Source organism: Lepisma saccharinum, chromosome 3, assembly GCF_977018435.1.
Source record: "Lepisma saccharinum chromosome 3, izLepSacc3.1, whole genome shotgun sequence".
NCBI lineage: Eukaryota > Metazoa > Arthropoda > Insecta > Zygentoma > Lepismatidae > Lepisma > Lepisma saccharinum.
In genome coordinates, this window is record NC_139231.1 from 86074675 (window position 1) to 86099610 (window position 24936).

General features: G+C 40.8%; 1 protein-coding gene across 1 annotated transcript in view; it reads right to left on the reverse strand.

Moving 5' to 3' along the window:
* Positions 1-24936, reverse strand: part of LOC145985212 (ribosome biogenesis factor Nop53-like) — a 49669-nt gene that overhangs the window by 2385 nt on the left and 22348 nt on the right. Inside the window, exons 5-7 of the mRNA XM_083118956.1 lie at positions 16696-16841; positions 11578-11795; positions 5987-6259 (exon numbers count right to left, since the gene is read on the reverse strand). Coding sequence (XP_082975082.1) covers positions 5987-6259; positions 11578-11795; positions 16696-16841 — 637 coding nt within the window. The remainder of the gene's footprint in view (positions 1-5986; positions 6260-11577; positions 11796-16695; positions 16842-24936) is intronic.

Here is a 24936-nt window from a genome sequence, read left to right on the forward strand (position 1 = left end):
AGATTTTATCGTTAACGTAGAAGTAATTGTACCCCGTAATGAGAAAAAACCACCGGACATACTCCCAGGCGACCAAGATTTCAACGTTTTGGTCAATCAACCATCTATACAAACAATCCCCAGCTTTGTCCCGGGGGACACTGGGGTACAGATTAATAACGTCGAAACTACAGATTACGTCCCGTTCTCCTATGGTGAGTTTCTCAATAGTTTCTTTGACCATAAGAGAGTTTTTGACGCTATACGGAGTGTCCATATTCATTTTTCCCATCCTCTTAATCATTTCTTTAGCTAAACCATATCCTGGATGTGCATACATGGGGATGATGGGTCTGAGGGGTATCCCCTCCTTATGGGTCTTGGGTATCCCAAAGGCCGTAGGAATATTCCCTTCCTTAACCCCCTTAAGTAATTTCTTTTTTTCCGCGCTTCCCAAGGTAAAACTGGTTTCAATGCCTTTTCTGATTTCTCGTTTGATTTTATTAATGGGGTTAACTTTGATTTCTTCGTAGTCATTACTTCTAAAGCTATCTTCCAACTTACTATGGTATTCCTCTTTCCCGATAATAACCATCTTGTTTTCCTTATCCGATCTAACCAAATACACGTCACTTTGTTTAACCCATTTTTTCACATTACGAAGACTCCCCCTAAGCTTACTTTCCGTTTTCCCCTTTGGTGCCCTATGATTGGTAACGGGTGGGCCTTGTTCCCTTATACTTAGGTGCATTTGTTCATCTATAATGTCACGAATTTTTACCCTGACATTGGATTTATCTTCTTTTTCGTCTAATTTTCCCACTATTTTCTCCGCCGCTATGACGAATTCCTCTTTTTCGAAGTTTTCATCCCTAATGGCAAACTTATGCCCCATTTTCATAATCTCCGCTAAGGCCTTAGGGGGTTGAAGTTTTGTTAGATTTAAAATATTGTCCGTGAGGGGTTACGGAATAAAATGTGGGGTAAGAGCGCCCCGGAGTATTGAAAAGCACTTTACGTCCTATAAGAAAGGGAGGGGGGATAGACGCAATAACCCTGAAGAGCGGAAGGGAGTGTACAGGATAGTGTGTGAATGCGGAAAGGAATATGTGGGACAAACCGGGAGAAGTATGCAAGTTAGGTGGGGAGAGCATGATAAGGACGTAAAGGAGGGCATACCCAAAACAGGATTATCTGAACACATATTGGTTAACCGACATAAGATTGCTAAAAGGGAAGTTATTAGGGAGGTTAACAATAAATTGGACAGAAACGTATATGAAGCTGCCTATATATGCGCGAAAAATTGGAACAAACTTAATAGGGACGATGGGAATTTAGAAGACGGCTGGGTTAATTTCTTTAAAAAATGGGATAAAGCCGCAGTGAATAGGGACGAGATGGGCTTCTGTGTTACTCCTGAGGTTAGGAAAGCCGCCGAGGTGGAGGTCGACTTTTCCTTGGATTGGTGACTCCCGAGCCCCAGTTTGGAAGGATTGAGGAGGGGAAGTTTTCTTTCCCCAGGTACGGGCTGACACCGTGCATTCGCCTACCCCGAGCACTGGTCGGCAGTTCGCCGACTTCAGCCTTGGACGTTCTTTTGTTTTTTATAGTATTGCGCGGTTTTAGATGTGTAATTTATATTCTTTTTTAGAAAGTGTCCTTCATGCAACTTTTTAACCTAAATCCTTAACCTTCACTTTCACGACGAGGCACCATGTCAGGTGTCTGAATAACAACGTTTCAACCTGAAGAAGGAGGTAGTGTAACCTCCGAAACGTAGTACGAAAAATCTCATACTCACACACGTAAGTTGCCGATTTTTAATCTTTTAGCCTAAAGTTTACTGCATTGCAAACAAAGAGATGAAACAGGTTTCACAAAACATTAATTTCTTCTTATATAGGGGTGACTTTTATTAAATTTTTTCTTGTTGCACATCCACAAAGTATTTTGTTCTTTAATGTTTTCTTTATATTATCATCTCATATTTACTTTAAAATTATTATTATTATTATTTAATATAAATGCCTCATATGTCACTTATGACAATTTGTAATATATGCATTGTATATTTGGTTCGTTTTCAATAACAGTTCATTTTAGTTGGTCTACTGTTTTATATTGAGACACAGATACATTAAATATGTGGGGGCAAGTGTATGAGACCTGTTCCTCTGCCGGATTCCCCACAGCACGTCACTGCATATACGGCAAAAAAAAATGATATTTTACTTTAATTGGACATCATCGATAGTTTGTTTTGCAAATTTACCTAATTTTGCAGATTTTCCTAATCTAACATTATGTTTCAAGATATCACCTCATCCCAATGTTCAGAAGAAGCTTTTTAGTGCTTGTTTTCCGATGGTAGGGAAGAAATGTACCTGCACCAACAAGAAGTACCAGAATATAAGAAATGGTTTCCACAGACTACAGTGGAGAAGTTCAATACCACACAAAGAACCAAACTGAAAACAAAAGAAACTGCTTGCACAGCCCTGACCCTAAAGCCAGCACTAAGCTAACTCAATGTAGATTTCAAGCAAATGTGGCTATCACTTATAAAAAGGCTACTGTCAACTACTAAATGTCTCAGATTATAAATCTCCATGCCCTAGTTAAAAACTGAGGTTGTACAAGAATAATTGGTGGGAAAATAGAACACACACAAGACAAGCACCACAGAAGATTATCATGGACATGGGTTGCGGCACCAGAGTCTTGTTGGCCTGCAAGAAGCTGTTACTGGGGTGTACTATGGGGAAGTGTGGTTGACTTTTGTGTGCCTTACCAGAACATCACCCCTTACATCCTTGTATCTTCCATTTATATAGTAAATGTCTAAGGGTGCATTCTGAGAGTTGTTTGAGTTTCATGCATTACATGAGCAATAGAAATTGGACATTCCTTATTTCATTTCATGCAAAACAAGTTCATTATGAGGTTCCTGAAGTTGCATTTTGTACAATTCATGGTGTTTCTTCCTGTAACAAATGCATGAACTGGGAAGTAGTTAAGCCCCGCGACAGGTTAACCTTGCAGCAACTTTTCGCATATATAGACCCAAACGTGCGCGCAGAAAATAGTTCAGCTGCAATACTGCGGATTTTCTCACTGTCTGTGATATGAACAGCTCAGCGGTTAAGGTGAGACTGGCACGGGGATGCTGAGTGCCGCTCTAGAGTGAATTGATACATAAAAGCTGCTGCAAACTTAACTTGTCGCGGGGCTTAGTTCCATACTACACAATGTAATTTGAACAGAAAAAGATATACAGGGTATTTTAAAAGTCCTGCATGATTCTAAAAACCTATAACTTTTAACGTAATGAGTTTATTACAATGAAATATTGTTTATTACACAGATGAAACTTCAAAATGAATGTGTTGATGTGGTTTGGTTAATCATCAGATCTCCAACTGAGCACCATCCACGTCCCAACACTCTTGTAATCTTAACTTGAATCCGAGAATTGAGTTCTGACTGTGCTTTCTGGAATGTTGTGAATCACATCACATATCTTGAACTTTAGGTCATCAAGAACTGTAGCTTTCTGTGCAAACACTGGGGTCTTGACATGTCGCGACAGCCAGTAATCACAAGGAGTAAGGTCTGGTAACCTTGTGGGCCACAGTGTGGGTCCTTTGCAGCCAAGCCATCTCTCCCCAAATTGACCATCAAGAAACTCATGATTTTAAGGACAAAGTTGGGGGGGGGGGGGGATGCACCATCTTGCTGGAAGTGGACCTCATTGATGATGTCTAACCTCTGAAGTTGCAGGACAAGGAATGTCTGCAACATGTTCAGGTACCAGGTGCCATTCACAGTGTTCTCCTCGAAGAAGACTGGAGCAATGAGGTCAAATCTTAACTTGTAGGGCCTGGCTTTCACTTTCGTGTGTAAGATACTGTGGAATGTAGACCTCGCCATCCCCAGTTCCAAGGATCTTTGTTTAAGAAATTTTATCGGACTCCGTTGCATGATCTCCTGCACTGCATCCACCACATCGTTAATCGTTCTTGGCCTCCCACTACGTGGCAAATCTGCTACGCTTCCTGTAGCCTTGAACTTTTCGTACATCTCTGGAAATTTGTCTGTTGGTGTTTTTTTCAAACATTGTCTGGAACTTTCTCTGCACCAGAACACAATATTTTTAACTTGGCAAGACATAACACGCACTGACTTTTTCCTGCACCAATGCCATCTTGTGATCGCATGATCACCTACCTGCACACCCTTCATTCAGCAGTACCTGCATACAATTCATTCAGCAGTGTGGGCAGAACAAAATTTTCAGTTTGGGCAGAACAAAATTTTCAGTTTTCCTATGTGTAAAGAACAAAATTTCATGTAATAAACCTATTACTTTCAAGCTATAAACTTTTTAGAATCCTGCAGAATATTTTAAAACACACTGTAGAGCAACACACACACACAGAAATCACTGCATTTGTAACTATTCTCAAGGAAGCAATAAATGCTGCAATATGGTTTATTTCTGTCAGAAGTAATAAGTCTTCCTCTGTAGGACAGAGGCAAATTTTCTACAAACAAAACAGTTATTGACATTTACTTAAAGTTGTAATAAAATTAATAATTTAATGCTTTCATCAGTTCAGAAGGGCAATCATTTGGTCAAATTGTGTATTTTGGAATGACTTTTAGAATGCACCCTAAATACGCAATTTTTTTCCTATTGAAAAAAAAACATTGCAGCTAAGTAGTTACATACATTAAGGCAAATGAACAATTCAGATTATACATGGAACTAATGCATTGCACTAGTTATTTTTAAGAAATCATGTTGGTCCCTTATTAAGCAGTAGTAATTCATAAGTTGAGACTGACTGACTGGGGAGACCTGGGTTCGATTTTTAGGGTGGGTGAGCTAAGGTTGGAATTTTTTTAGCCTTGTCCTCACATGAAGTGGCTATAGGGCTCACTCAGTCTCAAATGAATGGGTACCTGGGGGCAACCCTGGGGGATAAAGGTGGCCAGAGCATGGTGCTGATTACATAACCTCCAAAATGTCAGAGATCAAGAATGTGTGGGGCCTATCCCGACATCCCCTAAATGTGCTTTCATGCACGGGGAATTTTACCTTACCTATGCCTCTGATTCAAACCCTACCTAAAAATTAACAAAATGTTTACCCGAAGACAAGTGAGAACATGAACTTCCCTCAATTAACATATATGTATGCTAATATACCTAGGTAGAACCACCCACATCCAAACAAGTATTCCCGTTGATATATATCTGCAAGAGGATATCACACAAATTATCATGGAATGTTTGTTCACTGTCCCTGACTTTGTGCAAATTTTATTCATCCAAACAGTTGAACAAATGCTAACCTCTTGGGACACTTCGAGAACCTGCTTGTTTAACCTTCAAATGTCAGCTTGTTTCTTTTGGGACCAGCAGCATGTGTGTATAAGTATGTGTTTTTCTTTTCCTCGTTTATATACATATGTAAGTGTGTTATTCTTGAATTTCAATGCAATACAAGTATTGTAGAGTTGTTAAAAGATGTTTCTTTTTAAAGAAACTGGTTTGAATATAAAAGCATGGGCTTTTCCAATATTATGATAAAATCATGGAATGGCAATGTTCCTCATAGATGTTTGATTTATTAAGATCATTATGGCAAGGACTTTCACATGAAGCAAAATTTTGACATTCTATGTGCATAGAAATGCAATTGTATTTGGCTGGGCCATACTGACTTGCCAAAGGATAAGATTCTGATAAAGTTTCATTTTTCTCTTCTTCTAAATATACTGGTTGGGAGGGAAGATAAAAGTTTTCCCTTTCCACTTGAGCATGTTATTTCCTCATAAAAAGAAAACCAACTTCCACTTAATGATTATTTTTGCATCACTGCGAAATTAAAAAGTGCATGCCTGAAATGTCTTATCGGGAGAGTTTACAGTGTTAAGTTCCTTCTGTTAAATGTTGATTAACATTACACAATATACAGAATACCAATATTATTACTTACTTTGACTTAGCACGTGGTTCAGGTTCTATTATATTCCTCTTCTGGAAACTTTTAAGTCGATCACACAGCAGATTTCCACCAACTTTGATGCCCCGCAAATTTCCTGAAAGCTCATTGCTGAAGTTCATGTCTACATCTGGAGCTTCATATTTAGTTTTGCTCAGCCTCTTTGTTCTCACCTTTTCAATTTCGGCCTTCTTTTCAGTTTTCCTGGCAACTTCAAGGGCATGAGTTTTTTCCCTTGTTTCAAGTTCTTTTCTTATCAATCTTGACCTGAACATAAGTAAGAAATATCACATTAATAGGTGCGACAATGCCGTCATACACCCACACAAAAAGATGTGGTATATTAAAAAAATGTAAGGCAAAAATATACCCTGGCGTGCCAATGGAATTTAATTTTCACCAAATTCACTTGGCTTCCAGGGCACTTATAGTGAAAAGGCACAATAGTAAACAATAGCAGAGTGCTCTTAGGAAGCCAACTGAACTGAATTTTGGATCAAATTCCTTTGATGAGCCAAGGAGATTTTTTAAAAAGTTTATGCTCAGATATGTTAATAGGAACTAGACCTACAGTTTACAGTGGGATCCAAACCAGTGTGTGACTCCACTGGAAATTGAACAAGGGAACCTTTGATTGCAACAAAGTGATGGTGTTACCACTATGCCAATGGAGGGCTTAAGGTGAGTTTCTACTTTATGCTATGTTGAAATTTTTAACTTACGGTTTTTGTGAGATTTGCCTAAAATGAAGCATTTAGATGAAAATGCAACTACAGGGACCGGCATAAAAAGCTGACAGTTTTGAAATGTGTATATAAATAAAACAATTAATGTAATGCAAGGTTTAATAATCAAAATTGCTACAAAAATAATTGCCATTTACAGTGCTTACATTAATTTTCCTTGTTTTGAAAATTGTGTCCGATAAATGATAAACCTCGATTCCTTACACATTCATGTAGCCTTGCCTTTGCTTTCTTTCTGCAGAGCCGGTACCAGGTGGGTGCCCAGGGGTGATGGTGGTGGTGGAAATCAAACCCCCTCCGCCACAACTCTCTATCTTCTCTTTTTATTCCATTCTTCTTTCATCTCATCCTTGGGTAAATTGGGGCACCACCTCCCATTCCTCCTCCACCTCAAACTCTTCTTTCCTCTCCCATGACCGGACCTCGCTTTCTCCCCTTCTCTACGGTTATGCGAAGAAGAAAGGAAGCCCTTCCCTTGAAGAAAGAAAATGAGAGAAAGAGAGAGGGGGAGAAAATATAACACTCTCTCTCTCGGTCATAATAAAGAGAGAAAGAGAAGAAAAGAAAGAAGAGAAAAGGGAGAGTTGGTATTCTGTCAATCCTTTCTTTCTTTCCACTTTTCTCCCCTTCTTCCCCCTCTCGGAGGGGGCTGAATCAGGTCTCTTTCTCTCTCCTTTTCTCCCTTTCGGTCTGGGATGTAGGGCCTTCTTTCCTTACCGGGGGGGGGGGGGGTAATATTGGGAGAGGATAGAAGAGGATTGGGGGGGGACTGAATCACCATCAACCCATTCCTCCTCCTCTCTCTCTCCCCCTGGTGGGGGATATGAAAGGGCGTACGGTGAAAGGGGAAGGACATCTCATCTCTCTCTCACTTACTTTGTCTGTGTCTCTCTCAAAAAGAGAGGAGAAAGAGAGATAATCTCTTTTTCTCCCTTCTCTACCGTATCTTTATTTCTCTTCTTTCCTATGTTTCTTTACTCTGCCCCTTCCAGGGGGAGGAAATGTAACCGGGGAAGACAGTTTCATTCTTTCTTTCTCCCCCCCACTACCGAAGGGTCCGGACTCCCTCCGGAGGATAAGGGAAAAGAAAGAGAGAATATCTCTCTTCTCTTGAAGGGAGAGAGGAAGGGGTTTGTGGGGGGGGGGGGGTAAGAGCAAGATGAGAAAAGGAGCATCCACCCTATAGCTTTCCCCCTGGACTACTTGGGGTCAAATCGGGACTGTCTACTCTTCTCCCCCTCCACCTTCTCCCTTCCTCTCTCTTTCTTTCTTCATGGTTGGGAAGGGGGGTGACAGGGGAAGAATAGTTTCTTTCTTCTTTTCCCTTTCCCTTGTCACTCCCTTCCCACCCCCAACCCTAGTACCCCTCCTCCCAAAAGAAATGCGCTGTCTCTCTTCCTTCCAGAAGAAGACAGATAAAGGGGGAATGAGAAAAATACTAAGTTGGAAGTTGCCCTCATGAGCATTTCATTCGGAATTGCCACTCTTTCGTTGCGAATAGCTAACTTGAGATCACCAATTGTGGGAAGTCTTTCAACATACACTTTTGATTTCAGGTAGCCCCAGAGGAAATAGTCACACATCGTCAGATCCGGGAAGGGAGGAGACCAGGAACATCACCATTTCTTGACACTACACGCAGACGGCCTGTAGGTTTCTTTTTCAGACTTGACCCTGTCTCTCAAAAGTTCTCACCCAAAGCAGTATCATATTCCGACTGGGTACATGAGCGTGACAATCAATATGGAAATCCCTTCGAAACCATCGTTGGGTTTGGACAATGAACTCAACATTTTTAAAATATGCTTCTAACACAAAAGTACAGTGTCACCCAGTCCACTGCTCCATCTTAACTGAAATGGCATTGAGCAACAAAGCCAATGAGCATTCCCCCCACTCTGCCGTTAAAGACCTCGCACAACAATCCAATTGTGTCAAATTTAAACACCCATTTGAACCAACGAAATAGCGGCAATTCCGAATGAAATGGTCCAACTTAAAGGCAAGGCTACATGAATGTGTAAGGTATACAATTTTCAAAACACAGAAAAATTAATGTAAGCACTGAAAATGGCAATTATTTTTGTAGCAATTTTGATTAGTAAACCTTGCATTACATTAATTGTTTTATTTTTATACACATTTCAAAATAGTCAGCTTTTTCTGCCGGTCCCTCTATTATTACTAGAATTGACCAAACTAAGCATTGGATGCCAATATTCCAATACATCCCTATGGATAATGATACTTTAATTGCCCGTTATTCCATGCCTAAGTTAAACTTTTTGGCATGTATCATAGGAATTGTAAATGTCGTAGGCATTTTCAATCACTTCTTTAAAAAAAACAATTACTCTGTTACTATATACAGCACAGACCTGATTTTTTATGTAAGAATACAAAATAGAGAGTTCATATTATGGTTTTCCTTAGGCCTGACCCGATACCGATACCAGGCATATCGGTAAGCATCGGTTGATATTTTTGCAGCAATACTAGCTGATATCATTCTTTTTGAGTCATTGGAAGCGTGGCCAAAACCAAAATTTGTTCCTTTTCAAAGGTTCGTTCAATTTTTCCAACTTACCTTTGGTTTTGAAAAAAAAAAAAAAAGTAAGTTGCGCATTTGTTAAATGAATCTGTACTCAAGTTTCTGTGAACAGCAAGTACGTGACACAAAGATCCATACACAGATCAAACTCAGTGCAAATAAAGCATAACGTGAAATTATCCCCATAGGAGTTTGCTGCTTTCGTTTAGTTCTCTTCGAAATCTACCAGGCTTTGTTCGTGCAGATGCGGTCTCGTGTAACAATAATCCCAAAGAGGTTCCAAAACTCAATGAGGCACATGTGGGTAATCCTTCCACTTTGTTTGGTGTTTGCGGACATCTCTCTCCTTAAGAGACCTCCTGCAGTCAAAAAAGGTTATTGCCCATGAAAGTGGTGGACGTGTCTCAGAAATTTTCTGGAAATTCAAATACCTGGGCCAATCCCCTTTTCCTTTCCAACTTTTGTCTGTCCCGACCAGGATAACTCTGTTTCAGCACAGGGAACGTGGCAGGCTAATAATTTTCTTTGAACGACAGATACTTTCTGGGAAGTGTAGTGATGGGTTTGGTTTTCCTCTCATGCCATGCGATAGAACATTTTTTTTTGTAAGCTTCATTCTCTCCTTACATTTTGTTTACTAATTTTTATTTTCTGTGTTAAAGGACAAAAAAAGAGACTAGATTGGTTTTACATTACAGCTTTACTGTTAAAGACGTCGTATCACCAATTATTCTTGTGTTCACTGATTTAATGTTAGTTTGGGAAGAGTGATCCCTTAGTTTTAGAGGAGGTTGAAGAGGCATGATCTCATATTTCAACACAGGGGGAGAGGGGGGATGAAGATGATCCGATTGCCTCGCTCATAGCTTCACTCTCTAATATTTGAAATATCTGATCGATTGTCACTGATCTAAAAAAATACTGTGAAGTTGAGATGCATCGTTGCAACAGAGCATTGTTTGCTGGGTTAATTTATTTATTGCCCCTCATCACAAATGCATACATATAAAATGTAATTATAATAATTATTACACACACACACACACACACAGCATCCATCCATCCATACATACATACATTATATACAAAGGCTATCGCAGAGAAGGTGAGACAGATTTTTTCCTGGTTTGGCAACACTGCCTATGGTTTCGGCACTAGTCGCGTCATGTAGGATGACTCATTCTGTTTCCGTAGTAAGTTGTCACATGTTGCGAAACCACATTAGTGAGCAGCTGTGTTGATTTACGTGGAACGTGTTTCGTTTACCTCTCCAGGTTTTTGTGTATAACATTGCTTTTCGCGATGAGTATTCAAGATGAACAGTGACATGCCATAAAATTTTGTTGGCGTTAAGGAAAAGTGCTGCGGAAACAAATGCAATGTTTCAACAGGCATATGCCGATCAAGACAGACTGAGTAGAGCCACAGTGTACCTTACCGATCGCACAAGGCCACATTTGAAGAACTCCTTCATATTGCACCACAATAACGCACGCCCGCATACTGTGCGGGCTTTTCAGGATTTACGCGACGAAGAGAAAAATAGAAATTTTCCTGCATCCAGCATACAGCCAGGACCTTGCACCCTACGACTTTTGGCTATTTCCACTTTTAAAGGCCACTTTATGTGGTCATCATTTCATGACGAACAAAGAAGTGATCACCGCAGCGCAACTTTTCTTCAGTTTGCTACCTGAAGACGAATTTTCAAAGACATTCACAAAGTGGCAGGAGCATGTGGACGCTTGCTTAGCTGTCAATGGTGCCTATTTTGAAAAAGATGTATGTCTACTCGATATGGCTGATTCTGAATAAAAATTTTGTGGTTTGTAATTTTTTTGTTTCATTTTAATGATTCTTGGAGGGGTCCATGTACAGCTTGTCTTTTAACTGCTACGCAGTCACGACTTTTTGACCTATTGCGCTCATTTTGGTCTCAATCGGCAGCTAATGAACCAAATTTTCACCCTAGTACATTTGCTAGCCAATGGAGGTCGCTGTTTTCCTATACAGGAATTAGTCTCACCTTCTCTGCGACAGCCTTTGTAATATAGCCTTTGTTATTTTAAATTGGAATTATACAAGAATCGGCATTGGTGAGAGTATCGGCTCAGTCCTATTTTCTTGCATTAGCATTGTCACTATAGGTTCACAGATATTCAAGAGAGGATGGGTAATGATGCCAATAAAAAAGGTGAATATGGTTTCCAGCACTACTGTTCACTACTTCCAAAATGTCTTCATATATGATTCACAGCAATTTAGCAGTTTTAAAACCAAATACCTACTTCTCAATTTCTGCAATTGTTTCCTTTCCTGATCTACTTCGTAATATTTTTTCTTGTCTAACTTTCTCTTTTGCCTGTTTCTTTCTCTGCTTCAGAGTTTTCCTCTCCTCTCCTGTTACAGAAGGATTCGCTGATTTAAGTTCATCCTCCTCCTCTGGCTCGCTTACATGCCCTTCTTCTTTAAAAATGCCTGACAACATTTCTTTCAAAAATCTTTCCTAGAAAAGAGCCAGAATTGAACAAGAATTACTATTACAGTTTTTTCTCTTTAAAAAAATCCAAGAGTATACATAAACAGTGAAAACCCGATTTCATATTTTTCAGAGGACCAAGATTAAAAAGCAAAATTTCATAACATTTTGCACCATTTGATCCATAAAGATTGAAGGCATCATGTAGGAAAACATACAATCTGGGAATATAAATTAATTTATTATTTACAGTCACTTTCCTGCCAACTTTGGTTAATTGCAACAATGAGGATGAGTGATGAGACACGATGAAATTGATGAAGGGACACTCATGCCCAGGACGGGACCTTTGGCATTGTAGCGCACTGCGATAAATGTGAGAATGTAAAAATGAGGTTCCACTGAATTTTAGTCAGATATATACCTACATACACAGATATTCAATGACTGGCATATCTATTCAATTACCGCATTTACTCATGTATAATGTGCACTTTTCTCCAAAATTTTTGCTCCCAAAAACTGTGGTGCGTATTATGCACGGAATAATTCAGACATGAAACCGTACAGGATCATTCCATGATTTTGGGACACTTGCATTGATTTTTCATGTTTAAGGAACCCTATCATGTTATATATCATTGTAAAGCTTAAATCATGCAGTTTCTGAATATGGCAACAGTATATCAAGGGTTTGCCACACTTATATTTGTATATTGAGGTTGAAACACTGACAGTTCGTTTGGGAATATGTGTTTACGAAAATTCCAAATCCCCCCCTCCTTTCTCGGAATATGTCACGTGTTTGGGCTCACCCAAACACGTGTTGGCTCGACACTTGACAGACACAATGAATGCTTGGTATTTACAATGCTGTTTTCCTCCAAGCTTCCAACGCTGTGATTTAGTTTAGTACTGATAAGGCACACATTCTTCGTTGTGTTTAGACCTGGTGATCCAGCTGAAGTAGTGGCGGGGGGGGGGGGGGCAAGGAGAGAGGGGATTGGATGAGGTTTTGGCGGTGTCAGCTTTCTGTTGCCTCTATGTTAGAAATGCAATGAAGCTTGACGATAGTCAGAGGCCAGAAGCATGAGTCTAAAGCGTGCGTCTATCCAGAAGTATAGACAAAACAAACGATTGCAAAGGCTCCCTTCCCTCCTCTGTTAGGAAAGGCCTCAACATAAACAGTTCGTATCATATAACAGCTCATCGATTTCCCTAACGCACAATCGTTTCCTTCCGGACATATTTCCACAAAGAGCCGAGTCAATAGGGAAGAAATAGATTCACAGTAGCTACACAAGATGCAAGTGCGAACGAAAAAAAAGCAAAAGTTCGGGTTTTCTCCCCAAAGTAGCTGGAGAAGAGGGGGCAAACTCCACATTTTTCTGATTTTATCATTGAAATTCGGGGGATGCAGCCCCTGCCCGTAACCCCCCCCACGGTTGGGGCATCCAAATTTTACATGGTTGCATGCACTGATGTTCTGCCTGCAAAACAAAAGTTATCCGAAGTAGATTGTCAGTTATAACAATTTCATGAATAATATGCAAATTGGCTAAAATTCGCTAGAGTTTTACGTTTTGCCTTATTATTCAAATTGTATTGCACCCACGAACATGAATCAAGTTTCATTCTGTTGCGGAAGATCCATTCTTTAAAAAAAAAAAGCAAAAGTTCCGGTTTTCTCCCCAAAGTAGCATTTTCATGCTTTTTTCATTGAAATTCGGGGGAAGCAGCCCCCGCCCGTAACTTGAACATTAACATTTGAAGTTAAAAATAGATAATAATTGTAATTGTACATTTACAAATGAACATAAAAAGTAAAATAAATTTGTGCTGTAGAGAATAGTCACAAACATAATACATTGCAGAATTGAACAACACTCACAGCTGAAGCCATAACATAGTTAATGTTCCTATGTATCAAGATGACAAACATACTTCCAAATAGACACTGGCTCCTATCAACAGCAAGAAAGTATGGCAATGGGTTCACCACTATCGCCAATACTTACTTGGAACACTTCAAACAGACAGGCTTTGCACAAAGCACCACAAAGCCAAAAACATGGGTTAGATATGTGGATGACATATTTGTAATATGGAAACATGGTACCAGATTTACTCCAGCAATTGTATAGTATTCATCCATCAATTAGGTGTACTATGGAAAAGAAAAACAAATGCCTGCCATCCATAGATGTTCTAGTGAATAGATCTGGAAATCATATAAACAGCCGTGTATCGAAAGTTAACACACAGGGAGATACCTACGCTACAAATCAAACCACTTCAAGAGTACAACGAACACCATGATCCACTGCCCAATCTCAATGGCCAGAAGAAAGTGGCAAACATCCGGTAAGAACACGATCACCAATGAACTCACTAACCACAGTCAAGCAGACAAACAGCAAGATTCAAAGACTGTCTCAAAAGGCATACCTCCCTGGGTTACCAGAAAAGATAAGCAGAACTGGTTCAAAATTTTAATTTAGGACATCATTCAGCATTAGAAGACACTAAGAGGCAGACTCAAATACCAAACTATAAAAATCTGTACAAGCTAGCAAAAACTGCACACACAACATACCATGTGTTAGAAGAACAATAGAAAAAAAGACGAAGCAGTATTCCCTGAAAAATTTAATATTGTGACATAAAATTCTCTTCAATAACAACATAAAGATGTGCATGGGCATCATTGTAAAATTTGCATAAACATTATAAATTAACAACAGAACTTTGCAACCTAACATGCATTTCATGTTACTACTAAGCAGAATCAAACAGCAGCAGTAATCGGCAACAGAATGTATTTTTTTTTAGGTGACAGTGAATGTGTTAACAGTTATTAACTTGAAAATCTTAAGATATATTTGCATAAATCTCCACATCAATTGAACATACATACACAACAGACATGGAAATAGCTGGTAGAATGAATGCCATATCAGCACACACATCAGTTTATTGATAATTATAATTCAGAGATCTGATATTTAAATAAATATTCTAGTACTGTAACACAAACTAAAAACACACCTATGAGATCAAAAAATACAGTTTTAATTAAAGTGTACAACTTAAGCCAAGGTATAACTTTCAATAGAAAATAAGAATGTTTTAATATAGTTTTGGCAAACAAAATGTCTTTTTATGCAACAATATAACGGCATCAATCTGCTTAACATCTGACTCAGTGTTTCTACTTCACCCAATCAGGACTGATTAGAATATCCATGTATAAAAGAAACATACTCACCAAAACAAGCAGGCAAGTAAAAGAGGAAAGAGGAAACACTTACCAGACACAGGAAATATTCAAATTTTCGTGGCGGCGAGCTGCATATTCAGTGGTATAAATGAAGCAAGCATGGAGACAATAGTGCGCCACGTTCAGAAATGAAGTTGTTGACAGTCTAAAAAAGTGATTCGCTAGCTAGGCTTGCTGAAAACAGTGAGTACTATGGGATGGGTGGGATGTTGGAATGGGTGCCACATTGGGGGGGGGGGTGAAAAAAGTAGTAAGGGAGGTAAGGGGTGGGGATGGGGAACATTACTGGGTAGTCTTCTTCAGATTGGGTTGTGTGGTTGCCCTGATGGCTGATATGTAGGTCCTCTCCAACCTTTTACGAACTGAGGTGTTGGTAGATTGGGGTCAGGGGTGGAGGATCGCTACCTGGAAGCAGTCATTGAATGGGATATTATGGTAGTTGGTATACATGGCAACAGTTAAGTCCAGGTTTTGGGTGGTTGTTGATTCTGAGGTTGAGGCTGTGGATGTTTCTCCCAGGTAGAAGCCACCACAGATGTTGCAGGTGAGGATATAGATGGGGTTAGATGTATGGCAGGTTCCTTTTTGGGTAGAGGGTGAATTTACCAGTGGCAGATTGAATCTGGAGAGTACAGGAAGTAAAGAGAATGGAGCAGGTTTTGCACCTTGAGGGGTTGCGTTTGTGAGGGGGGAGTTGGTTGTGGACGGGAGGGGTATAGTGGGTCAGGATGTTTAGGATTTTGGTGTTTGAACATAACTCTGGGCATCGGGGAAGACTTTTCTTGCGTTGGGATCACTGTGGAGGATGGGAAGGAGGAAGCATAGGGTATGTCTGATTTTGTTGAAGTGAGTGTGATAGTGGGTGAAAAGTATGGGGTGTTGGTGACACGTTTCTTGGTGGAGGTGTATGAGGCAGCTCAGGATATTTGTTTGGTACCAGGGTGGAAGGATATCCACAGTTGAGCAACGCTTGGTGCAGGGGGATGTTGTAGTTCTTTTGGGAGGTGGGTGGAGTGTAAGTATTGCATATGATTCATGGGTTTGATGTTTTCAAATGACCTTCTTCAATGTGCATGTCCACAGGCAGGAAGTTGATTTGAATGGAGGAGTGGGTGGGTCCAAGTGAACTTCATGAAACAGGTGGTGAAGTTGGTTCAAAAATTTTCCTTGTGTCTGGTGAGTGTTTCCTCTTTCCTATTTTACTTGGTATTTAACACTTGTGGCTCTCCTTCCTTTTATCTACTATATATTCTTTAGTACAAAAATATTTATCTTGAGATTAATTTTTAAACATAATTAGAATTATCCATTAAAGGAACATTGCAACATGCCATGAACATCCACAATCCAGGCCATATCTGGAAGTGAGATGATCAGTTCCTAGCTCCAGCTGCCTTTACACCTTCTTTCTTTTAAGGTAACCAATTATTACAGGCTGGGGAACCCCAGAGCTCCTCCATGCAGGGATATTTCCTGGAGAAGTTCCCACCTGAAAAAAACACTTTGGGAATTGAACTTGGGTTTTCCATGTTGCAGTTAGATGCCCTAGCAGCATTTAGGGAGAGAGCCTATGAATCTTCCAAACGAAACCAAAGTTTTTCAAATTTGGCTATTGTAAGTTGTTATAAAATATAAAACTATACTCACATTTGATTCCTTTTCTGATATTTTAGTAAATATGGGTTTTGTTACAAAATCCAAATGTTTCTCCTTCTTAATCTTGCGATACTCTATCCTCCCAGCTTTATGTAATAATGAAGCGTGATCTTCAATGGATGGGTTGTAGGATATACCTTGAATTATTAAAAGACACAGTATAGTGTTTGAGAGAGAAAAAAAGTGAAAATGTTTCATAAGTATGATAAATTAGTAAATAGTCCTATGACAGTATGTCAGCATTATATAAAACTACACCTAACATTGTGATACCAAAGCTAAGAAAATACCAGGTAAGAAATAAGAATATATTTGGAGGAATATACGAGGGGCGTATCATAAAGAATTACACTTTATTGTTTTAATGCAAAATGAAATGGCGTAATTCCACGCACTGCGCAGGATGGGCGCATAGGTACCTTGTCTACCGCCAGGTGGCAGCACCGTGTGACAGTGCGTCGTCTGTGGCCTATGCAGCCGTCGAAGCACAACGTCACGAGTGCTGTTGCGGACAACATGGAACAAGAAGAACGTGGTCAACGATGGACGAGTTGGTTTTTGTGGAAGGAAGGGGAAACAACAGCACGTATCCATAGACTGTTAGTGGCTGTGTGTGGCGAGTATGCAGTGTCACGGAAAACTGTGTATAATTGGGTAGCTGGCTGGAAAAACGGTCAAACGTCGACGGAGAAGGGAAAGAGTCCAGGGCGACATGTGAGTGTGAAAACAGACGCAAACATCGCGCGTGTGGAAAATGTCATACTGGAGAACAGGCGTGTGACGTTTACGGAACTGGAGAGGATTACGGGATTAAGCAGACGAACCCTGCAACGCATTGTGCACAGTGACTTGAAAATGGGTAAAGTGTCAGCGAAATGTCTTAACGCATGCCACAAACAACAACGCGTAGACCTTTCCAGGGAGCTTTTGGAACTTTACGACAAGAATCCAGCTGATTTCATGGGAAAGCTTGCGACAGGTGATGAAGTGTGGCTGCATTACCACGAACCGGAAACCAAATCCCAATCCATGCAGTGGAAACATAAGGGTAGCCCCCGACCCAAGAAATTGAAAACAGTGCCCACGGTTGGGAAACAAATGGCCACTGTGTTTTGGGATAGTGATGGCATCATCCTCATTGATTGGCTACCGAGGGGAAACACCGTTAACAGTGCAGTCTACGTGGCAACACTGATGCGGCTGTGTCGTGCAATTCAAAAGAAGAGGCAAGGCAAATGGGGCAAAGGTGTGCTTCTCCAACATGACAATGCCCGGCCACACACCAGTCGTGAAACAACAGCTGCTATTGACCGACTGGGTTTCAAGGTGTTACCACATCCAGCATACTCTCCCGATTTGGCACCGTCCGATTTTTACTTGTTTGGCGCCATGAAGAAGCCCCTGCGTGGTCACCATTTCAACAATTGTGAGGAACTCCATGAGGCTGTCCAGCGATGGGTGCACACAACTCCAAAGAACTGGTTTCAAAATGGTCTCAAACGACTTCCACACCGCTGGCGTAAGTGTCTACAGCTCCAGGGGGACTATGTTGAGAAAGTGCATATAGCCGATTAAATGTATCTATGTCTGTATGTATCGAATACAATAAAGTGTAATTCTTTATGATACGCCCCTCGTAGAACATTGCTAAAATGTTGTATTTAATTGAATACTATAAACTAAGGTTGACAGAACCTAGATTTTGGACATTGACCTTTTCTTAAAACCTACTAAAAAATATGTGGACACTGTACCTTAAAGAGAGATTGAATATTGTATTTGGCATTCCATGGCAATGCTTGATTACTTGCTTACCAAGCCAGCTTCAGTCTTCCCTACAATTACATCAAACTTACATATGCTGCTCTGACTTCTCGTTCATCCATACTTCATCCATACTATAAACTAAGGTTGACAGAACCTAGATTTTGGACATTGACCTTTTCTTAAAACCTACTAAAAAATATGTGGACACTGTACCTTAAAGAGAGATTGAATATTGTATTTGGCATTCCATGGCAATGCTTGATTACTTGCTTACCAAGCCAGCTTCAGTCTTCCCTACAATTACATCAAACTTACATATGCTGCTCTGACTTCTCGTTCATCCATACTTCAAAAATTCTTAAATAACCCATGCAAATTTTACATTACTTTTAAATGTTAAGGGTTCATATTTTAAAAATGCAAATTAACTACTACAATCACCATATCACAACTTCTACTTATGACTTCATAGAACCAAGAAAAAACATTAATCCACCAATGAAAGACATTAGTAGTTCTTAATCTTCTGCCTTGTAAACACTCAGAACAGAGCTCAATCACAATGAGCAACTGACAATGTAGCTCTCCTCTCACCCCCAAACCTCAATACTTCTAGCATATACAGTGGAACCTTGATTTTACGTTTTTCAGGGAACCAAGCTGAAAAAACTTATAAATTCCTGGAAAATGTAAAATTGAGAAATTTTTTTATCACATTTTGCTATGTTGGCACCATCAAGATTGAACGTATAATGCAGGAAAATATAAAATTTTGGAACATAAAATGAGGTTTCACTGTATTTTCATTTGTTTTCTATAATCTCTTACACTGTTATCATTGGATCATATTCAACAAAACAAAAGATTCCTTATGAATTCATGATTGGTGCAGTAAATGTGGTTTTGGTATTGCACAAGAGATCTGATTTTCTGTTTTAAATCACTTTTCCAATTAATTTAGAAGGACCACTGCCTTCCTTAACAAAGGTTATGATAGAGAAGGTATCACTGCTTTGTTTGTTCCCATATGGTTGGTTCCAATTTCCCCCATTAGGTGGTGCTAGTGGATGTTTGTTGGCTTGAATCGTCTGCTATGCTCTTGGTTGGCAGTTGATCTGATTTCAGTCATCTGGCAGTGTTGAAGGGTGATGATTGGTAGGTTGGGCTGTCTGCTGAGTTGTGCTGCTTCGCACAGTGTTGTGTGTGTTCCGTGGGTGAGTGGCAGAGAGTTGTGTGTCAGGTCTACATTTATTCTTGCTGTAAAGGATATATCGAACTACAGGGTACCAGGTCTGGTGTGCTTGACCAATGCCTAAGTTTAGTGTGTTTCTGCTTGATGATAGTATGAGTTTCTTTGATGTTCTCTGTGAGGGAGTCAGCTGGGTGAAGTAAGGATGTGGGGGGGGGGGGGGGAGATTGACTAGTTTGTGGCATTTGGCGTTGCAAACATTTGTTCTGGTAAACTACCAAACATACACCAGTGAAACCAGTGCTGAATGAAAGAACTCAGTTTTTGCGCAAACATTGTTGACCTTGCGAGTTCACATTACTCCTCCTATGCAGCATTAGTGAGCACTATGGCCAATACATGTGAGGAGAAATCATTCTGTGTGTTGAAATTTCATGTTCCTACGTGTGTAATCACTGTGCAACTTAGTATAGTGCAGTTTACAGAAATAGATTGCCTGTTCAAGGGAAAATCAACTGGTCACACCTCAACCTAAAAGGACAGGGAATGTGCGCGAACATGTTTTGTGGAAGACCTCAGAAAACAGAGAACTGGCTACAACAAAAACAACAATCTCGAGGGTTCTCTGTGAACATTAGCCCTCCAAACCATACCATCTTCATCTACTGCAACAACTATGAGATAATGGTCACAGTGGTAATATAATTAAGCCTTGTTTCCATATTAAAAGCTCTAAGGTTGGTGACCAAGGCAGTTTATTAAGATTTAAAAAACACTTTACATGTAACATTTTGCGGAGTAAATAGTGTTCAGCGATGAAACCACCACACTGTTAGGATATGGGAAACAGAAAACCCACATGTTTATGTGGAACATGAACATGATTCTCTGAAGATTAATGTGTTTCCTGTACAGGCCACTCTTTTTCCTGGAGAACACAGTAATAGGAATGACAAATTTCAACATATTACAATGGTGACATACTCTATGTGATCAGAAGTATCAAGACAGCCACCTGAAAATGAAGTACAAGTTTGGGCCACCCTCCATCGGGAACACTGGCAGTCAATACAGTGATGGCCCACCCTTAGCCTTGATGACAGCCTTCACTCACGCATTCATACTTTCAATCACGTATCCATACTTTCAATCAGGTTTCCTGGGGAATGGTAGCCCACTCCTCACAAGAGTGCTGAAATGAGAAGAGGTATCGATGTGGGCTAGCACGAAGTCGGACTTCCAAAATATCCCAGATATGTTCTATGGGATTCAAATCAGTACTCTGCGCAGGCCATTAGTGGGACTTTGTTAAAAGACATAAGAGTCATCCCCAAACTGGTCTTCGACAGTAGGCAGCATGAAAGTGCTTAAAATGTCAACATAAGCTTGTGCCGTGACATTGCCACGTAAAGCAACAAGGGGCCAAACCCCCTCCAGGAGAAACATTACCACACTGTAACCTTGCCACCCCCAAATTTCACTGTCGGCACTATACAGGCTGATAGATGTCGTTCACCATGCATTCGCCAAACCCACACCCTACCATCGGATCGTTACATTGTGTACCGTGATTCTTCACTCCACACAATGGTTTTCCACTGTTCTATGGTCCAGTTTAGACACTCCTTGCACCGTGCGAGGCGGAGTTTGGCTTTTGCCTGTGTGATGTCTGGCTTATAGGCAGTTGCCGCACCTCGTGCCAAACAGTCATGGTGCTTGGAGTAGATCCTGATGCAGTTCGGAATTCTTGTGTGATGGTGGCAATGGATGATTGACGATTACGCTGTAGGACCCTCTTCAACACTCGACGTTCTCTGGAAGTCAACATAGGAGGCTGGCCTGCACACTTTTGGGTTGTACACTTCCCTTCACGTTTCCATTTCATTATAACATCAGAAACAGTGGACCAGAGATGATTAGGAGGGTGGAAATCTCGTGCACATACTTCTTACACAAGTGGCACCCAACCACCTGACCACGTTGAAAGTCTGAGAGTTCCTCAGACCATCTCATACTACTGTCTCACACTGCTTGCAGACTGACTACTGAGATCGCTGAGCATGTGTTCCACGCGGTAGATGGCAGTACTGTGTCATCCTCTATGATAAAAACACATTTCGCGGTGTGTCTGGATACTTTTGATCACATAGAGTATGTCTCAGGCTACAAGACCAGAGAGATTCAATTTTTAAACACTTACGTTTTTCACTACACAGTGCTGCCAAGGTGTTGGTTGGACAGGACACGTATCCCAGGATGACCAGGACCTGATGCTCCCCCCAAGATCACCAGACCTTAACCCTTAGTGCCCCTCCGTTGCACATGTGCAACGAAAAAAGTATGTCCCTTGTACCCGCTGTTGCACATATGCAACAAACAGCTTTAGATACAATTATCGAGGGTTTGCCACACTTATATTTGTATATTGAGGTTGAAACACTGGCAGTTTGGTCGGGAACAGGTTCTGCAATCGTGTTTACGAAAATTCCAAATCCCCCCCCCCTCCTTTCTCGGAATATGTCACGTGTTTGGGCTCACCCAAACACGTGTTGGCTCGACACTTGACAGACACAACGAATGCTTGGTATTTACGATGCTGTTTTCCTCCAAGCTTCCAACGCTGTGTTTTAGTACTGATAAGGCACACATTCTTCTTTGTGTTTAGACCTGGTGATCCAGCTGAAGTAGCAGTGGGGGGGGGGGGGGGGGGAAGGAGAGAGGGGATTGGATGAGGTTTGGCGGTGTCAGCTTTCTGTCGCCTCTTTTAGAAATGCAATGAAGCTTGACGATAGCCAGAGGTGCCAGAAGCGTGAGTCTATCCAGAAGTAGAGACAAAACAAACGATTGCAAAGGCTCTCTTCCCTCCTCTGTTAGGAAATGCATCACCATAAACAGTTCGTATCATGTAACAGCTCATCGATTTCCCTAACGCACAATCGTTTCCTAATCGTTTCCTTCCGGACATATTTCCACAAACGAAAAATGCAAAAGTTCGGGTTTTATGATTTTTCATTGAAATTCGGGGATGCAGCCCCCTCACGTAACCCCCCCCCCATGGTTGGGGCATCCAAATTTTACATGGTTGCATGCACTAATGTTCTACCTGCAAAACAAAAGTTATCCGAAGTAGATTGGTCCCATAGTGTCAGAGTTATAACAATTTTATGAATAATATGCAAATTGGCTAAAATTCACTAGAGTTTTACGTTTTGCCTTATTATTCAAATTGTATTGCACCTACGAACATGAATCAAGTTTTATTCTGTTGCGGAAGGTCCATTCTTTAAAAAAAATATCGAAAGTTCCGGTTTTCACCCCAAAGTAGCTGGAGAAGAGGGGGCAAACTCCACATTTTCATGCTTTTTTATTGAAATTCGGGAGATGCAGCCCCTGCCCCTAAGCCCCCTGCGGTTGGGGCATCCAAATTTTACTTTGTTGCATACACTGATGTTCTACCTGCAAAACAAAAGTTATCCGAAGTAGATTGGTCCCATAGTGTCAGTTATATAACAATTTTATGAATAATATGCAAATTGGCTAAAATTCGCTAGAGTTTTACGTTTTGCCTTATTATTCAAATTGTATTGCACCCACGAACATGAATCAAGTTTCATTCTGTTGCGGAAGGTCCATTCTTTGAAAAAAAGAGCAAAAGTTCCGGTTTTCTCCCCAAAGTAGCTGGAGAAGAGGGGGCAAACTCCACATTTTTATGGTTTTTTAATTTAAATTCGGGGGATGCAGCCCCCGCCTGTAACCCCCCCCCCCCCACGGTTGGGGCATCCAAATTTTACATGGTTGCATGCACCGATGTATTACCTGCAAAACAAAAGTTATCCGAAGTAGATTGGTCCCATAGTGCCAGTTATTACGATTTTTCTCCATAATGTATACAAATTCAAATTTCGCGCTCAAAGCCTCGGCGACACTGGGCTTACTTTCGTCAGACCGCGCGGCGTACTAAGGGTTAAACTATGCAAGTATTTATTGTGGGGTTACATAAGAGACACGGTATTTCTCACCCAAGGCCTATGGGAGCATATCAAGGCAATGAACATTATTGACAAGACCGATGCCTGAACAGGTGTGGCAAGAACTAAAGAATCGTGTCAATGCTCATGCACACACAAAGGTAAGTTTCGTAGTTTACAACCTCTAAGAATATTTTCAAGCATACTGTATAAGAAGCAGGTGTCTGTTCTAGAAAATTCACCTAAAGCATTAATATTTTCTTTTTGGCTATATGAATCCACAGTTATACCTTATCTGGCAATCCCTGTTATATGGATACTAAGCCAATACAATGACCTTTCACAACAAAGAAGCATTTTTGGAAATTAAGAGCATCTTAGAAGGATGTTATATAATATTTAGTTCGTTCAATATTGATTGGCACTCCCCCTGTAACTCCTGCAAAGTAGAAGTGTGAAATGGGTGTCGATGTCTGCATGAAGATAGACGACAGTACTGTCTACTACCACCAGATGGTGTTGCTGGTTCCCATAGGTAGCGCATAGCAGCAGCATTTGTTCTGGCATGCCAGTACGCTGGTGGACAGTGATCCGACAACATGGAAGCAGACATGCATGGGCAACGGTGGACAGTGTGATTTCTCTGGAGGGAAGGAGTGACTGCTTCAGACATCCAGAAGAGGTTAGTAGCCATATGTGGGGAGACAGCACCAAGTCGCATATCCGTGTTTCGGTGGGTAGCAGAGTTCAAAGATGGCAGGGACTGTGAGGAAAAATGCAAAAGCACTGGGCGTCCAGCAACTGCACGAAAGCAAACAATGCCCAGCATGTCAATGACTTGATAATGACGAACAGATGCATGACGTTTGATGAACTACAAATGGCAACAGGTTTATCACGGGGAATCCTCCACACCATCATCCATGAGGATTTGAAGATGAAGGTGTGTGCCCAATGGGTGCCCCACTCCCTCACCAGAGCGCAGAAACAGCAGTGTGTGGAGATATGTGAACAGTTGGTGCAACAGTACAGTGCAGATTCAGCGGAGTTCTTTGAGCATCTGGTCACCGTCAACGAGTCATGGTTCTCCCACGAGACTCCAGAAAAAAATGCCAGTCTATGGAGTGGAGGCATACTGGGAGCCCTCGTGCCAAGAAGTCACGGCCAGGACTATTCGTGCACAAACAAATGGCGATTGTGTTTTGGGACCAGGAAGGGATACTTTTGGTGGACTGGCTCCTTCCCAATACGACCATCAACAGTGATAGGTACTGCAGTTCACTGCTCCAACTCCGCCGACGCATTCAA